Here is a 17,570-nt window from a genome sequence, read left to right as displayed (position 1 = left end):
TCAATCCAATATCGCCCCCCTCCCCCCATAAAACCAATCTAGGCTTAAAGCACAAAAACACAAAGCCAAAGGGGCAAGTTCGCTTTCCGTCCCCGACCCCCTCGCTTTCCTTCCCCTACTGACCGCTTTCTGCCCGTCTCCTCCGCGGCGCCGCCCCCTTCCCAGCGCGCTCCCCTCCCCGCCCGAGAGGAATGGTCCCGCCCAGCTCTTTCCCTCGCGCCGCGAACGGTTTCCCTCTCAGGGCCCGGGCGGCGCCAGGTGACAGCATCCGGCGGCGCCCTGGGGAGGAACCAAGTGCCTGGAAGGCGGAGGGGTGTGCGCGAGCTCTGGGATAGCGGGAGCTCCAGGTGAGGAGAAGGAACAACGCCCCCCCCCCTGCATGGGCCGGGAGGGTAGTCGGGGGCCGCTGTCTTCTTCGCGGACGGCCCGCGACCGCCCGCCCCATGGCTGTCAACGGGCTACGCCCCGCTTTCCTTCCTTGGCCCTGTGAACGGGACCCGCCCCCCTCGGGCGTGGGTGTTTGTGGGGGGCTCTGGGGGTGGGAATGGCGTCGGGGTGTGTCTCCCCTCAGCCTTTGTCTCTGAGGAGAAGGGAGGTTGCGGTACGTCAGGGGCGCAGAATCACAGAATTGGAAAGGGACCCTGAGGGTCATCTAGTCCGACCTCTTGGCGGGGTGAGGGGGGTGGGGTCCCCTCCTGCGTTCTTTGTCGTAGCTGAATCTGTATTTGTTTCTTGCCAGGCTTAGAAATATAAAAGGGTGCTTTGGGTTAAGGGACGGAGGGAGGATTTCGTCAAGGGGCCAAGGTCAAGCTTTTGACAGCCCGACTACTTGAGAGTAAATCCCGTTGACATCTAGAATAAGAGAGCAAGAAGAACATACCTTTAAAGAACATTTATTGCATATATGGAAAATAATTGCGTACAGCTGAAAACGCCTGCAGTATTAAGATAAATTCAACGGTGTAGATAAGTTTTGATGGATGTAACAATGGAAGACCGATTAGTACAGTTTTTGTGACATATGCAGGGATGTAAGATATGTAAAATGAACCGTGGGAAGAGAAGAAGGGAAGTCGCTGATATCCTGAGTAGGTAAAATGTTTATCTGAAATTGTAAAACAGAAAATTTAATAAAAATCATATTTTTAAAAAGAGAGAGAGTAAATCCCATTGATGTCTCTGGGGACAACCCTCAAGCCAAGCATGTCCAGGTTCAGAGCCTGGACTGAGGAAAGGGAAAGGGTGGCATAAACAGACCTACAGTACAAGCGGAGAGCACACAATAGAGACAAAGGCAGGATAGAGACCAAGAGAAATGTTTTTGTCTTTGGGGAAAGGGTAGGAGCTGTCTGGCAGTTGGAGAAAGACTGTGTAGCATCACCAGGGCATCAATTGCTTTTTGGTTTTTTTTTAAAGGATATAACAGACTTGGCACATGTAAAGCATATGTGAATCTCTATCCTTTTGATGTGCATGTGACAGGAATGGGGTTTTAAATCTGCTCACCCAAAGACTGTAAAACCATTGAATGGCCATCCTTGAATGTTTTTTGCAATCTTAGTTTCAACCTTCCAGCAATCCTTGTGGCAATTGTGAATAGGTGGCGCTCTGTCCAGAGCATTTCTTTTTTGCCTCTTCTTGCTGCTTCTTTCAGTACATAAGACCAGTGTTTCCCAACCTTTGGTCTCTAGCTGTTTTCGGACTACATTTCCCACCATCCCTGACCACTGGTATTGCTAGCTAGGGATGATGGGAGTTGTAGTCCAAAAGCAACTGGCGACCCAAGGTTGGGAAACAAAGCTGCTTTATTCTGAGTCAGACCTTTGGTCTGTCTAGCTCAGTATTTTCCATAGTGACAAGGCAGTGGGTCTCCAGGGTTTAAGGCAGGAGTCTCTGCCAGCCCTACCTGGAGACGTCAGAAATTGAACCCAGGACCTTTTGCGTGCAAGGTAGATGCTCTACCACAGAGCTATGGGTGCTTGGTATGGTACATTTTAAGCTGGAGACCATTCGCTGTGAGTCCCGAAACACCAGCTCCCTGCCTTGCAGGCCTTTTCCACCTGGCCAGCCTGGGAGGGCGGGACCCTGGCTCATTCCAGCTAGAAAAAGCTGAGGTGGCTGAACAGGAGACATCTGACTCTCTAGACAGTTCTGGACTTCATCTCCCATCAGCCCCAACCAACAGGGCCAATGGTCAGGGATGACAGGAGCTGCGGTCCACCAAGGGTTTTGTAATTGATTGACTTTAGTGGCTAAACTCTATGCCTCATCCTGCCAGCACTAGGAAGGCTTTGGTGAACCTCTGTGGGAAGAGAGCCTTTTGGAATGGCTGCTGAGAAATTATTACAGTCGTACCTTGGACGCTGAACAGAATCCGTTCTGGAAGTCTCTTCAACTTCCAAAACGTTTTACTTCCAAGGCGTGGCTTCCAATTGGCTGCAGGAGCATCCTGCAGCCCAAAGGAAGCCGCACCAGATGTTCGCCTTCTGAAAATCATTTGAAAACTGGAACAATTGCTTCTGGTTTTCGATCGTTCAGGAGCCGAAACGTTCAAGTTTACAGGCGTTTGGCTTCCGAGGTTCCACTGTACTTTGTCACTTGAATGCCAGCCTTCTCATCGTGTCTAAAGGTCTTTAGGTGAGGTTCTGCATTGTGTGCCTTTGTCATCAAGAAAGTCCATCCAGGCCTAGTCTTGACAATTGCAGATGAAGAGCTAAAAGTACAAGCCTAGAGAGGCCTACTTATAAATGACCTTCATTGTTTTCCAGTGAAGCTTATTCCCAGGTAAGAGTGTATAGAAGAGCTTCCCAGACTCTTCATGTTGGTGACACACTTTTTAGACTTGCATCATTTCATGACAGTTTTACTAGCAAACTGGAGGTTAAACTAACCCCTTATAAGAGTGTTTGCTCGACACACCTACACACTGCAGCCGACACACTAATGTGTTGTAACACAATTTGGAAAGCTCTGATGTATAGGATTGGAGCTTAAAACTGTTTCTGGCTTATATGATGTGACTTGAATTCTCTGCTGTGCAATACAATAACAATCCCTCCAGATGGAAAGTTAGCATGTCAAGGCGAGGAGCTCTAGCCTAGCATTCACCAGCCGTGCTGATTATGCAGGGTCTTATCTGCTGTGGCTCCCCATCTCTGGAATTTGATAATCTTTCAGAAGGCTTATGAAGGCCTTTAGGAAAGCTTCTAGAATGCTGGAGGTGTGATAAAGTTAGTTTTAATTTCCTGTTGCTTTTTTGATCAGTTGGCTTTGGGGTGTATGTTAGAAGAGTTTTTTAATGGTTTTTATTAGTGTTTCTTGTTCTAAGCTGCATCAAGAGCCCCAGGGCCTATACTTTAAGCAGAGTATACATTTTAAAATGATAATGAATTCTCCATTTAAGCAACCCTGCCCTCAGATCTTAGTAAAATAGGTGTTGGTGTGCTTCCTCTCTTGCTAATTGCCTGCCAATATTCTTTCATTTCCCCCTCTTGAGTCTCCCCCATTAGCTAGCCTCTTATTTTCTTTATGGGTCTGTCCCAATGAACCCTATTACATTATTTTCTTTATTACTTTACAGGCATTCCCTACTCTGACACTTATCTTAATAGGCTCTATTAAACAGGCCCTAGATAATAGGACCTGGCAGGCCAATTCCTTGGCAGATGGTTTTCCCTTTCCATGGGCCTCTGGTTCCATGACAATCCTAACATTCGTGGGTGGGGTTATTTCAAGGGGTGGGAGGCCATTCAATGGGAGCTATGTACTTTCCTCACAAGTGATGTCTTTTGTCAGTAAGAACAGAAAAGAATCTTGTGGCAATCTTAAAGACTTAACACCTTTATTATGGCATAAGTGTTTTATAAACTACAGTCCGCTTCATCAAATGCATGACATGGCTGGCTGTTTGAGGGGAATCTGGTGTTTGGATTTGGGGTGTTGGCTGCAATGGATGGGTGAGCTCCAGATTCTCTTTGTAACATGAGTTTTTCTTCCTTTCCCTTCCACAGGGCTGGAATAGGGGGCATTTGTTGCCCCCACGATGGCTTCTGATGTTGGAGATGCCCAAATAATAGAACCCCCTTCTGTGTCGCCTTTGGAGACTCGCGCACCCACGGTAAAGGAGCCCCTTATTGGGGTGGTGGGAGATGGGAGGCAATGCCTAGAGTCCGGTTTTGTAAGTCAGGATTGGGTAAGAAAAGAAACTACCCTTTCTGCTCTGTGAAAGAGAGGAGAGGCTTGCTGCCTCTGTTGACACCCTGTGCTACCTCTTGGCTTCTCCAGAGGAAGACTAAGAAGAAGGGAGGGTTGCCAGACGCCAAACGGAAAGGGCGGGCCAAGCGGTTGAACAAAGATGCGGAGGATCTGCTCTCAAGCATGCAGCGATTGGTAGGTTGAGCACTTGGAAACGTGAACTTTGGTGCTGGGGAAGCAGCATTGGCTGTTGGGGGGTGTTTGGGTGGAGTGTGTACACATGCATACACCCGTGTGGCCAGAGGGACCTTGGAAGATGGCACTCTTGCTGGGGAAACTGAGCTGACGGACTGTGTTTGGTCTTTTTTCTGGAAATATGCCCTCATTTGTTCTCATAAGCCCTTGGGGGCAAAATGCTTTGGCTCAGTGCTGTTGAGAAGGTGCCCTGTACATGCACAGAAGTACCTTTCTATATTGTGTAACGAGTGAGTCCTGCATCAAAACGTTGCTGGGTAAATTCCTCTTCAGGATGTTAACCAGACTGCTCTACTCTTTTTCCAGGGGGCTGCAATTTTAGCTGCTGAAGGATTGGCCACCCTAGAAAAATATAGCTATTGGTATCTAAGATGTTACCTGATTTCTTTTTAAGTGAAAAGCATGATTGTGATGGATGGGAGTGGTGCTATATGCGTGAAGTTGGGGGCTTAAAGGAGACTCCCCACACACTTTACTTACAGCGCTGTTCAATATTGTGCCTTTTAACTAGGATCTCACCACAGAATGTGCTACACCAGTGGGGACTGGCCTGGTTTGGGATGAACGGATGACACAGTTTCACTGCACATGGGATGAAAGGTATTTAGGAGTGAAAGCGTGGTTTTTAAGTCTTTGTTTTGATAGCTTGATACCCAGAAAACTTAAAGTGGCTTAGATTTCAGGACTTCTTCCCTCTCATGAAACTAGAATCCAGGGCCATACAAGGAAGCTACTATACTTTGGCTCCACAGCTGGAGGCAGGATGCTTCCAAATACCAATTGCTGAAAGCCACAGGAGGGGAGAGTGCGGTTGTTCTTAGGTTCTGCTTGCGGACTTCTCATAGGTGCCTGAATGGCCACCATGAGAACACGATGCTGAACTAGATAGCCCACTGGCTTGATCCAACAGGCTCTCCTTATGTTCTTAAGCTGAATGTTAGAAGCCTTCCTGCCCCGTTTGCAGGCTTCCCACTGTCTGAAACCGAGCATTGGACGTTGATCCGATCGATCAGGGCACCCATCCCATTGGACTCAATAGACCATCATGCTGTGTGAACCAACATGATTAAGATGTAGCTGATCCTGACCCTAAGTTGCATAAAATTTTCATAATTTTCTTTTATATCAAACAACTCTTTTATGGCTATGTCCAAATCCAAAGAGCGTCTCCATTTGAAACTGGAGCCTATTTCAGGCTAAAAGTAATGAATTTGGCCACTTCTTACATTATGACAAATTATTATAAATGATCATACCCCCCATATATATATAGAGAGAGAGAGTGTGTGTTTCCTGTCAAAAGACAAGCAGGGAAAGAACCAACTGAGGCTATCTACGTTAGCTGCTCTACAGTCTAGATTGACACCAGGGAACCTGTGTCTGCCCCCACCTCCTGCACTGAAGTCAGTGGACCCAAACTCCCATCAGCTTAGCTAGCGTGGCCAGTGGTCAGGGATGATGGGAGTTGTAGTCCAACAACACCTAGAGGCCTACAGGTTCCCCAGCTTTGATCTAGATGGACTGATGCATCGCTTCTAAAATCTGATGTCACCAATTTCAGACCAAACAATTGTCACAGCTGTAACCACTTTCCTCAGACCATGTAGTTATTCCTTGCCTCTAGCCCCAGCTTCAGTGTCCTACTCTCTAAAACCCTGATATAATATGGGGTGTATTATATAGGCATGCCTAAAATCAGGAGTTGGGATGTGTGTGTTTTTCTTCTGCAAGGTGAATCTCCCCTTCCCCACTTCATACTTCAGGAGACAGACATTCTCGCTTCCAAGTCATACATTGACTTAGGCCACAATCCCATACAAACTTAACTGGGAGTAAGACCCACTGAAGCTGATGTGGCTTATTTCTGAGTAGACATGTCTAGGATAGCAATGTTAATCTTCAGTTTTGATTCTCAACATAAGAGGGCTGCCTGCCTTTTTTTAAATTTAAAATGATGCTTGTATGCTGTGCTTTTGAAAGCTTATTTGGCATCATATTTGGAGGTGGGTCGGTAGAGAATATCAGCTCCAGGAATATTGAGAAAGGGGATTGATGATGCCCGAAATACCAGCTAATGAGCCCCTTGTACTGCTTGTTGCTGCTGCAAACTGGTGTAGCAGGTTTCTCTCTCTTCCCTCAGCCTCCTTCCCCAAACTCAATCCTCGGAGGACAATGTATACCAGCCCAAAAACAGTGTGCATTATTTCACTTCCAAAGCACGCATGCCCCCCCCCCCCCCGCCCATTGCAGCTTTTAGGAACTCCATATGCCCTTGTTAACTCGGTGTCAACCTTCTTATGATTGTTTCTACTGATGTTTGAATGCCTTGAAAGAGAATGGGAGGGGGGAAGCTGTGGGGGAAAGTTTGTTGGTTTGAAAACACATACTAAGATATATGTGGATAATGTTACCCTTAGGCCCTGCTAGACTATGTTTCCCCCATTATGCACTCTGCTGCAAGCAGTTTGGGAATCTAATGTATGTTTCCTAATTCCAAAACCATTGATTATTTTTTTCCCGGCAGGGGGGGAAAAGTACCCTTGGTTTGGATGTGGGTAAATATATAATCCTGAACTTATCCTCCTTTGTGCTGCCTGTACATCCATGCTGTTTTTTTTTAATATTATTATTTCATCCCACTTGACTCACACTTCCAGTGTAGTCTGAACACAGTTCCACCACACACTCTCCACTATTCTTCCTCTCCCTCTTGGTTTACCCCTCTTGCCCTTAATATCCGGCCATTGTGTTGCCCCTGCATTCTTGGCCTCAGCTCCAGTGCAAATCTCATGATAGTCTTCCTCTGTAGGGTCTGTGTTTCTCACACTTGGAGAAAAGCAGTTGCAATTTCATCATTTAGGCTGCAATCCAGTGCAACAGAGATTGGGAGAGAACCTAATTGGGAGATGCTAATGGGCAGTCGTTCCGTTGGCTACGTTGACTGGGGCTGATGCAAGTTGGAGCCCAGCGACACCTGGAAAGCCACAAGTTTTGCATCCCTGATCTAGAATCTGGTTTTGTACTTGGCAGGTGCAACTGGTGCAGCGGGACGGTACTGCACTGTTGCCCTCCTGAGGGTGAGGCTTTGTGGGTGCGCAGGTGGCGCCTTCTGCTCAACACTTGCACAGCCCTGACCTTAACCCTGCATCATGCCAGTAAGTGCTATTAGGAGAGCATTGGCATGGCACCATGCCAGCCACTCCACAATACTTGTGTGACTACCCGCAAGCACCTATCTCCTGATTCCTACACAGATACTTTCTCCTGTACCATTTTGGTTGTTTCGAAAATTGCCACAGCATTCTGGGAGCCACATCCATGTGAGGTGGGAAAGGTAACTCTGATAAAGCAAGGGACTGGTTCCTTCCAAGAGATATTACTGGAGTAGCATGAGATTTGGCCACGCCAAAGAGGCTGTCACACCACTCCCACAATGGAGAGACCGTTTTCTAGAATCGGTGAAACAAAGCAGCCCTTTCCCACCCGCCCCAACTCGGATTGTACCAGTTCAGGCTGAAGGTAGCGGAATTTGTGTGTGTGTGTGTTTTGCATAATTGAATGGTCCTCCAAGTGCAACCCCCTCCCCACCTTCCACAATACAACCCTCTCTACAAGTACCAGTGTACCGGGGGAAGAGTTCAGCAACTCTCCCTGGAGTAATTCTTTTCCCCAATTTATAATAATAATCCTGGGGTATGTGCTTCTTTTCCACATGGGAGCATTCAAGCAGGGCATCTTTATGGACAGCATAGGAGCCAGCTCCAGGTGGTCTTGGGTGCTTGGGCACCCACAATAATATCATTATGGGGGCCGGGCACCCACAAAGTCGATGAGCAAAGCCAGAGAAAGGCAGGCAGCCTCTGCAGCGCTGCATCCAAGATAGAAGCAGTTCAGCTCCACCCTCTGCAGCCAGAAAACAGGGCATCCTCTTCCTGTCTCCAAGCCGCTCCCTGCGGAATGGAGGAGGAAGAGGAGCTGGTGGTGGCTGTCTCAATGCAGACATGCAACGTCACACACATGCGCCTGCATATAGTGCTTGTGACATCACATGCATGGCATGCAACGTCACATTACGTTTTTGGAGGAGCTCCCCATTGTGCATCATGCATGTGACGTCACAAGCACTATGTGCAGGTGTGTGTGTGATGTCGCATGTCCGTGTTACGGCGGTGGGCACCCACAGTCCCGAGGGCAAGATAGTACCCCTGGTGGACAGTCCTTTATTCCCATCAGCCCCAGCTAGCATGACCCAGTGGTCAGGGGTGACTGGAGCTGTAGTCTGGCCACATCTGGAAGGCTGCTGGTTTCCTTTTATTTATAAATCTATTGCCATCAAGCCTAGTTAGGGACAGAGCAGTAAACTATATATTTGAAATATTATAAATGAATGAATAGAGAATTGTTTGAGAAGCACTGAGGATTGAGTTTCCCATATTTTAAGCAGGAGCTTTTATCCATTACCATAAAATCTCAGAGTTGCCATGTGTCTTCGTAAGCTACTAGATTCTCTGAAAATTGCCATCTTCTGCACATCTATTCCAATTTCAAAAGTCTCACACTTCAGACTACTCAACAGTAGCTTCTGATTGTAGTATGTTGTTCACTCTCCTCACCTGTTCTCCCCACTGCCATCCATAATCTGCAACCCAAATATCTTATTCCCTTCCACTTTAATTCCAGTCTCCCGTATATCCCTTCCTGTCTTCTCCTTGTTTCATTGTGCTCCTTCCTTTATGATGATGGTGGTTTAAAAAGTCTTGATAATAAGGCTTTCCTTACCCAACCCTGCTTGTTTTGCTGTAATTTTTAATCTGTCAGATTAAAGGGCTGGGATCTTGATAAAGATTACCAACTTGCCTCTAATCAGACATCATCAGAGTCTGCCTTGGGTCAAGAGGTATCAGTTGTGCCTGTGTGTATTTTGTTCAGGTTGGATGTTGTTGTTATTTCTCCCTTTCTTCTCAGGGCGAGAATCTCCCTGCAACACCCCCTCCACCCAAATCCTTCCCGACTCCTTAGTTTGTTTGTTGACCCAAAGCATCCTGATCCTACCTTCCTCCAACTTAATGTGTTTTTGATTTATCCTACACCCCTTTTTGTTACCTCTTTCCCCAGTTTCCCAGAGTGTCCAGAGCGGCTGGTAGCCATACGAGACAAATTGCTGCAATGTGGACTGCTGGAACGTTGCATCCCAGTCGAGGTGAGAAGAAGGGGAGCAGGTGGGGGCAAAGAGGAACTCAGGGGTGGGCAGAAGGGTTGAGAGTCAGTGTAGTGACTGAGAATATCAGACTAAGACTTGGAGAGACCTGAGTTCTAATGCTCACTCAATCTACTGTGAAGCTCAGCTGGGTGTCCCTGGGCCAGTCACTCACTCTTGGCCTAACCAACCTTGCAGGATTGTTGTGAGAATGAAAGCAGGAGGGGAAAGAGCTACATAAGCCTCCCTGAGCTGGTTGGAGGAAGGACGGGGTGAAATCTAATAAATAATAGCTGGGGAATGAGAAATCCAGAATATTTTCCCCAGGTACTAAACGTTCATCTCTTTCTTTACAGGCTCAAGAAATTTCTGAGGAAGAAATCCTCTTGGCTCACAGGTAAAAGCAGATGTTCAAGCTGTAGGGTGGGGATGGGCAGGGAGCTGGTTCATGGACTTGTAGAGGAGACTTGTAGAGGACTTGTAGAGTTCATGGACTTGTAGAGGAGATATGGAGATGGTGCATCATTAGAAAGCCTCATTGGAAAGCCTGGTCCTGCTGATATGCGTTGCATTTTTTTGTTGGTTCAGGATAAAATGAGTATATAGAAAGGAGAATTCCTGGGTGCCAAGATCCACATTTGGGACAAGTACTTTTTGTTGGGGGAATCCCAGCAGAGACTTAAAATCGCAAAATATGCTGCAAAGTAAAACATGGAAATATAGGCTGTTAGACCTTTAAAATAGGTCCTTCCAAGTTTTTTCTCCTAGCATAGAAAAAGACCACATGTTTAGTAAGTTGAAAATGGGGTTTTTTCCACCACATGTGGAGGTGTGTGCCTATGGAGGTTCAGCCTCTCCAGCATTTAGATGAAGTTCCTTGGTGTATCAGCGCCAGCTTCTGTGGTGTTAGATACCATGTAATAGAAGCAACTCCAGCACTAGCTCTTTTAAATACCTTCCAGGAAAACAACAGACTTGCACACGACAAGGAACTCATGTCACACTCTTAGCAGCTAGAAACATCATAACTAGACACTGGAAGAGCCTATATGTACTTTTCCTTGTTTATTTGTTTGTTTTGTAACATAAGAAAATCTTTAATAAAAAAACTATTTTTTTAAAAAGGTTTACTTACAAACTTTCCAAAGCAAGTTCATGTGTTTCAGCATTCAGAAAAAGTTGCACAGGCAGTAAAGCTTGGCTTAGTTCCAAAGTGGTGAAAGTTCCTAAACTATTGGTGTTGAAACTCAAGAGAGACTTGTTAGAGCCATACAGTCTGAGCTGGGGCATCCATCTCAAACCTTTTTATTCACTGAACTTCTCAGGTAGGTTGGAGATTGAACAACAAGCTTCATTACCCATTTCCTCCCAAGATAAGGGGAAGTGACCTTGCTAAGCCTGGCAGGATAGCTTTCTGTATGGTATTGACCCATTCATCCATTATAATTTGACTTAAGTGTGATGGTTATATGAGGCTGGTTATCCCACATTTTTAACAGCCCTGAGTACTTGGCCCTGATGAAATCTACTGAAACCATGAGTGAGGCTGAGCTGAGATCTCTGTCGGACATATATGATTCTGTCTATCTACACCCAGTGAGTATCCACAAAGCTCTGTACTTTCCCCATGGCATGGTATCTGAACAACAATCGAGTCATCTGAGCTTTTTTAAAAATAAAAAGAAGAGCAAGTTTCTAGCTCTTATGGTTAGAGTTGATGTTTCCTGACCCAGAGCAGTTGACACCTATGCTGTGGCTCTGGAAGCTTCTGTTGAATTTAATCACTCCTTTGCAAGAGCATCCCTCTCCCCTCCTTCGTACTATATTTGCCTGCAGTCTGAGGCTGCATATATACCATATATTTAAAGTGCATTTAGAGCACGCACCCCCCAAAAAATATCCTGGGAACTGTAGTTTGTTAAGAGTGATGGGAGTTGCATCTCTGTGAGGGATGAACTACATTTCCCAGGATTCTTTGGGTGGGTTTAAATGTATTGCTTTAAATGTACGCTGTGCCTGTGGAGCTGGAGAGAATCCCTTGAGGATGTATGGTGAAAATACATAGGTGGCAAGAGGGCCCTTAAGCTCTTGGGTGGGTAGCCTGTTTATGGGATGCAGGGTATACCATCTGTTAACCTGGCTCTCTTTCCCCTACCCCAGAATTCCTACCGCTGCGCCTGCCTTGCTGCTGGTTCTGTCCTGCAACTTGTGGAGAAGGTGCTGGCTGGGAAGCTGCGTAACGGCCTGGCTCTGGTCAGGTATGGCAGAAACAAGGATCCTTTTTGTTGTTTGATTTGAGCGGGGGGGGGGCGGGGGAGTCGTGCTTAAATGTGGTCCTGGAGCTCCATCAAGAGCACACTTGGCTCCTCAATTTTACAGGTTCCCTCGCAAGTGTAGGAAGGGACATAAATTCTCCCAGTGTGTTATACGCAAAGGACACATGTGCTTCTCTTTGGTGTGTCTGTCTGTCCTTTCTTCCTTTCTCTCTCTCTTCACACCACAAGTGAGGAGGAAGGTAGGGGAGAAATGGTAAGGAAGGAAGATGAGTATCCCTGGTGCATGCACGTGTGCACACACACACACACACACAGGGCCAGATTTAGGTTTGATGAGGCCCTAAGCTACTGCAGGTAATGGGGCCCTTTATATGTCCAGCTGTCCTTTGTCAACAACAAATTGTCACTGTTTGTTGTGTTGAATATATGACAAATAGTTATTTATGGACCTAAAAGGTATCTAAAGCCATTTGCACAGAACAAAAAATATTTTATCAAAGTAATTGTTGAAATACAGTTAAGAAGTATATTAATAGTGAAATACAGTTAAGAAGAAGTATATTAATAGTGAAATAATTACCAGTGATATTTTAGGGAGCAGGCTAGCAGGCGGTACCCATTACTTACATCATAGGAGCCTACACAACACAAAACACTGTTGTTGTATGTAGGTTTAATTCTATTTGTTTTTTACCTTATATTTTGGAAATTTACATCCGGGGTTTTTTTCCTTTAATTTTTTTGGGTGCCCCCAAGAGAGTGGGGCCCTAAGCTGTAGCTTGTTTAGCTTATACGTAAATCTGCCACTGCACACACAACACAAGAAAAGTGAGGCCATGACTTCTGTGTTTGCTGCATGATATCTACAGCTGAATTTTTATACATTGAAACAGAGAGCATACTAACCTTGCAAAACATATTTGATTTATGCCACTTTAATAATTGTCATGACTTGGCACGGTGGTTCTGAGAATTCTCACAAAAGCTTATGCCAGAATAAATGTTAACAAATTTAGGGTGCTACAGGACTCCCAGAGGTTCCTGTTCCCCTCCCACAAAGAATCAGGGGTTCTCTGGGGGAGAGGAAGTAAGCATTGAACCAGTCCCCTCCCCACTCCCACAGAATTCAAGAGCAAAACAAAGAACAAACAAGAATAATAATATTAAAGCAAAAATATCCACACCTGGAAAACATTTACCGTATTTTTCGCTCTATAACACGCACCTGACCATAACACGCACATAGTTTTTAGAGGAGGAAAACAAGAAAAAAAATATTCTAAACGAAACAGTGGATGTATGATTTTTGTGGTTCATGCTGTGGCCACAGACATGTGATCTGACGGTGAGTTTGAGGTAGCCCAATGCAAAAATCCTGAGGATCCATGTAAATCCATGCTTTGTAACCACGTTTTTGCACCACTGCGGCCCCAGGCAACAGTGGGCGCGTGATTTTTTTGGTGCAAGCTGTAGCCATGGACATGCTATGTGATCTGATGGTGAATTTGGGGTGACCCAGTGCAAAAATCCTGAGGATCCATGTGGATCCGTGCTTTGTAACCACGTTTTAAGTGGGGAGGGAAGGAAAAGCACTCAAGGGACAAGGAACACGCGTGGGGTGGGTGGAGAAGGATGCTGCTAATAATGCAGAAGAGGGGTATAAGAGGAGAAGCAAGCAGGCTCTGCTTCTCTCCCTCCTCCCCGCTCGCTGAAAAACTTTGCTGCTATTTAGCGAGCTGAGTAGGGAGGAGAGAGGGACATGGTTGCTTTAAAGGAGCCAACCGGACAGGAGCCTCTTACACTCGTGTAAGTGGCTCCTCTCCTCTCCCGCTTTGCTCCTTTAAAGCAAGCAGGCTCTCTGTCCCTCTCTCCTCCCCACTCAGCAGCTCTTCTCCCGCTTTGCTGTTTCAAAGTGAGCCACGGAGGAAGGAAGGAAGGAAGGGGAACCATGGATCCTCTGCTCACGACTGCAGCAGATCCCCCCGCCATCCATAGGCATTCCCTCCATAACATGCACAGACATTTCCCCTTACTTTCTAGGAGGAAAAAAGTGAGTGTTATGGTGCAAAAAATACGGTAGTTCCTCTGAACGAGGGCTGGGGGCTAATGGGAGGAGCCCCCCTTGTCTGATCCAGGAGCAGATGTGTGGTTGTGCTTTTCAGCTGCTTCCTTTTCATGGTGCTTTCTCACAAGACAGGTGTGAGAAGGCATGTGATGATGTCTCCAACACTTTTGGGAACATCCCCTAGAGGCCCACCAAAGTATAAGGCTGGACACTTTCTGGAATCACCAAGTCTCTCTTCCTGATGTGACATTCTCGTTCTGGGGTTAGCCAATGTTACCTTTTTGGTTTCAGGCCACCTGGACACCACGCTCAACGTGACAAGATGGATGGCTACTGCATGTTCAACAACGTAGGCATCGCAGCCCAATATGCACGGCAAAAATTGGGAGTGGAGCGGTGAGTATCGTGGACCCACGTCGGAGGTGCATAGAGGCAGGCCTCCTAAATGAAATCCTTCATTTTTAGAGCACGTATCCTCAATCCTCAAACCTTTCTCATAGGAGAGCAATCCAGGACTTTGGTCCTCTGTTGAGCGAGGATCAAGGCAATTAATCTACCAAAGAGGAGTCTTCTAATGTCCCTTTTCCAGACTTTTTCAGCAGTGGATCTTTGCCTCCCTTTTTACAAAGAAACATGGCTGCTCTTGATGGCAAGTTGTAGCTGCTTTGTAGAAAATACAGCAGCCACCCGCCTTGTACTTGTGCAGAAAAGGATTGTAGAATTATGCTGTGCTGAAGTTTCGGTAACAATTTGCCATTTCTTTTAAAGTAAAGTGCAGCTGGTACATTTATGTCAAATTGTGCATAGCATAGCAGCTAAGAAGCCCCTGGTTCCAATGTCATCTTTGCTACGAATCCATTAGCTGTCCTAAGGCTAGCCAGTATTCTCTCGGCTTCAGAAAATCCATCTATCCTGTTGGGGGTAATAATATTGGCCTACAGGGCTGTTAAAAGCAGCATTACAGTAATTAGGGGATGCCTGAATATTAGAAATAAAAATACTAATAATTACATAGAAATGGAGCTGGGTTTCATCAGCATACTGGTGGCATCTTATCCCAAATTCTGCAGGTCTATAATATCTAGGACTCATTGGAGGGATGTCATTGACAGTGAGCATTGATGGTAACTTTTCTTTTTTCAGAAAGCTGAGCTGTGTGTAGTTCTCTTTTATTATTGGTGACCCTTCATGTTTCTTTCCCTTCTAGGGTGCTTATTGTTGACTGGGATGTGCATCATGGACAAGGCACCCAGTACCTCTTTGAGGACAATCCCAGGTGCAGAATAAAAGGGATCAGAGGGTATTGGGCAAGGCTGTTTGGGGGTGAACAGGAATTTGCAAAAGAAGGGGTGGTCTAGTTAAATATGGGCTGCAGGCTGGAAGGCTTGTAGCCCAACTGGGCTAAGAGTGCTGGACCAATGGGCAATATTTCTCCTCACTGCTGTATCTGCCATGGTTTCTGTTCATAGCATCCTCTATTTCTCCATCCATCGCTATGAAGGGGGCAGCTTCTGGCCCCACCTTTTAGACTCTGACAGTCATGCTGTGGGCAGAGGTCGGGGAGAGGGCTACAACATCAACGTGCCCTGGAATCAGGTAGGAAATGCTAGTGGGTGGGGTGCCCTTTACCTGTAGAGTGATTTACCTGTGTGTTTCATTGCCACAGCCCCAACTCAATAGTGGCAGCTCTAAGACAAGGTTTTTTGTGTGTCTGTTTGTGTTTCAATGAGTTGCTTATGGATTAGGGCTCTCCTTCAAGAGTTTTAATGTGCTCTGTCTGTCCCTCCAGATAGGGATGCGGGATGCTGACTACCTCTCTGCCTTTTTGCATATCCTGCTGCCTGTGGCCTTGGAGGTGAGGATTGGGAAGTAGAATTGTTTGGTTAATGGGAAATCAAGTGAGATCTTTGGCTTACCCATTTCCTTTTGGGTTGTTTGTTTCTTGCAGTTTCAGCCCCAGTTGGTCCTGGTTGCTGCTGGTTTTGACTCTGTAATCGGTGACCCCAAGGTATGAAAATGTCTTTTGCAAACTCTGCAGAACAGCCCTCGCTCCACAGCAGTGTTCAGGCTTCTGTCTGAAGGGAACCATTCTACATAGAATTCTTGCAGAGCACCTATTACCCCAAAGAGGATTTAGGAGTGTGTCCTGGACTCACATTTTCCATGCAGAGTCTGTTGGGCCGCACGTTTGCCCTGTAAGAGGGAACTTATTGGCTTAGAATGTGCCCAGCCCTATTGCTGCGCATTGCAGGGAACAATCTGCAATTCTGGACAGACTGTTTTCACCCCCTCATCTGCTCAAGTGTTGTTCTTCCCGCCCTGTCCTAAATCCCCCAGACCAGCTGATAGCCAAGGCTTCTTGTCTCCTGTCTTGAAGACGTAAAAGAGAGAACAGGAAATGAAGTGATTCTCTGGCCACTTTGCACTTTGTGAACACTAGTGACAAGATGAGGCCAGGCTGCAAGCCCCGTTCTCCCCCTCTTGGTTCCAACTTCAGTGGTGAGCAGCTTGAGTGAAGAGCTACTGGCACCAGGTGGGAAGGAGCAGATTGCTCTCCCAGCTTCAGCTTTTCATTCAAGCTGTGATTGGTGGGTGGCTGTGGGTGTGCGTGTGTGCATGCTGGGCGTGCTCATGTTCTTCCGTGTTGGTGAAAGTGATTTGGGGTGAAGGATTGCAGGGGCAGGAAGAGGGAGGGAAGGAATCTTCTTCCCACCTCTCATTCTGCAAATCCTCTGGTCCCTGCTGCTTCCGTGCTGCTTATCTAGATCTGAGGTGTGCTTGAGCTCTAGGTAGACAACATGGTGGCACTTCCATCTGACTAGGAGGCAGAGGGGTCCTCCATCCCTTCTAGCAGTTGTCCCCAGCTTGGCTCCCCCCCAGGTGATGCTGGACTCCAGCTCCTGTTATCCCTGACTATCAGGCATGCTGGCTAAACCTGATTGGAGTTGGACTCCAAGAACATCTGGAGGGCACATTGGTTAGATTGCTTTTATGGGGCCTAAAACACAATATATTAATTAGTCCTGTATATCCAGCCCATGGAGCTGCTGGAGGCCCTCTAAAGAGCTTCTCAGGGGGCTGCAGTGGAGGCAACTAAGTCACCTGACCCTCATATTTTTTCTGGGTTTTTAAAATCTCCTCTAGTAGAAACCACTCCCCACCCAGTCAGCCTGTACCCCAAAAGTAAGATATGAGAGCAAAATCTCCCACTTCTTTTGCATCTGTAGGGCGAGATGTCAGCTACGCCAGCATGTTTTGCTCACCTGACACATCTGTTGATGCCGCTGTCTGGAGGCAAGCTGGTTCTGTCTCTGGAGGTGAGCAACGTACAGTTTCCATCTTGTTCCTGGGCGAAGGAGAGCGGCTCCCGTACAGATCTAGCTGCTCTCCCAGTGCAGGGACTGTGGCTGTCTTATCTTTTCCCTTTCCTCCTCATTTTCAGGGTGGCTACAATCTCCAGTCCCTGGCAGAGGGAACCTGCGCAGTCCTCAAGGCTCTTTTAGGAGACCCCTGTCCTCTGCTGGAGTCTCCTCTTACCCCGTGTGCCAGGTAAGAGAGCGGGTGCATTGGTCCCCTTCCCAAG

At 46.7% G+C, this 17,570-nt stretch overlaps 1 protein-coding gene across 2 annotated transcripts in view; it reads left to right on the top strand.

The window, feature by feature from the left end:
- Positions 1-209: 209 nt before the first annotated feature.
- Positions 210-17,570, top strand: part of HDAC6 (histone deacetylase 6) — a 36,965-nt gene continuing 19,604 nt past the window's right edge. The window contains exons 1-15 of one of the 2 annotated variants that reach the window (XM_080988061.1): positions 210-347; positions 4,011-4,117; positions 4,285-4,389; positions 4,961-5,049; positions 9,565-9,649; positions 10,003-10,043; positions 11,146-11,242; positions 11,807-11,904; positions 14,279-14,383; positions 15,195-15,263; positions 15,457-15,583; positions 15,777-15,842; positions 15,936-15,995; positions 17,215-17,304; positions 17,430-17,536. In XM_080988061.1, coding sequence (XP_080844187.1) covers positions 4,043-4,117; positions 4,285-4,389; positions 4,961-5,049; positions 9,565-9,649; positions 10,003-10,043; positions 11,146-11,242; positions 11,807-11,904; positions 14,279-14,383; positions 15,195-15,263; positions 15,457-15,583; positions 15,777-15,842; positions 15,936-15,995; positions 17,215-17,304; positions 17,430-17,536 — 1,214 coding nt within the window. In that variant the 5' untranslated portion in view covers positions 210-347; positions 4,011-4,042. Of the gene's footprint in view, positions 348-417; positions 602-4,010; positions 4,118-4,284; positions 4,390-4,960; positions 5,050-9,564; positions 9,650-10,002; positions 10,044-11,145; positions 11,243-11,806; positions 11,905-14,278; positions 14,384-15,194; positions 15,264-15,456; positions 15,584-15,776; positions 15,843-15,935; positions 15,996-17,214; positions 17,305-17,429; positions 17,537-17,570 lie in introns of those variants that run through there. The other variant, XM_080988062.1, reaches the window with a different exon arrangement.

Source organism: Podarcis pityusensis, assembly GCF_964106645.2.
Source record: "Podarcis pityusensis genome assembly, chromosome: 17".
NCBI classification, from domain to species: Eukaryota; Metazoa; Chordata; class Lepidosauria; order Squamata; family Lacertidae; genus Podarcis; species Podarcis pityusensis.
This window is presented reverse-complemented; position numbering and strand designations above follow the sequence as displayed.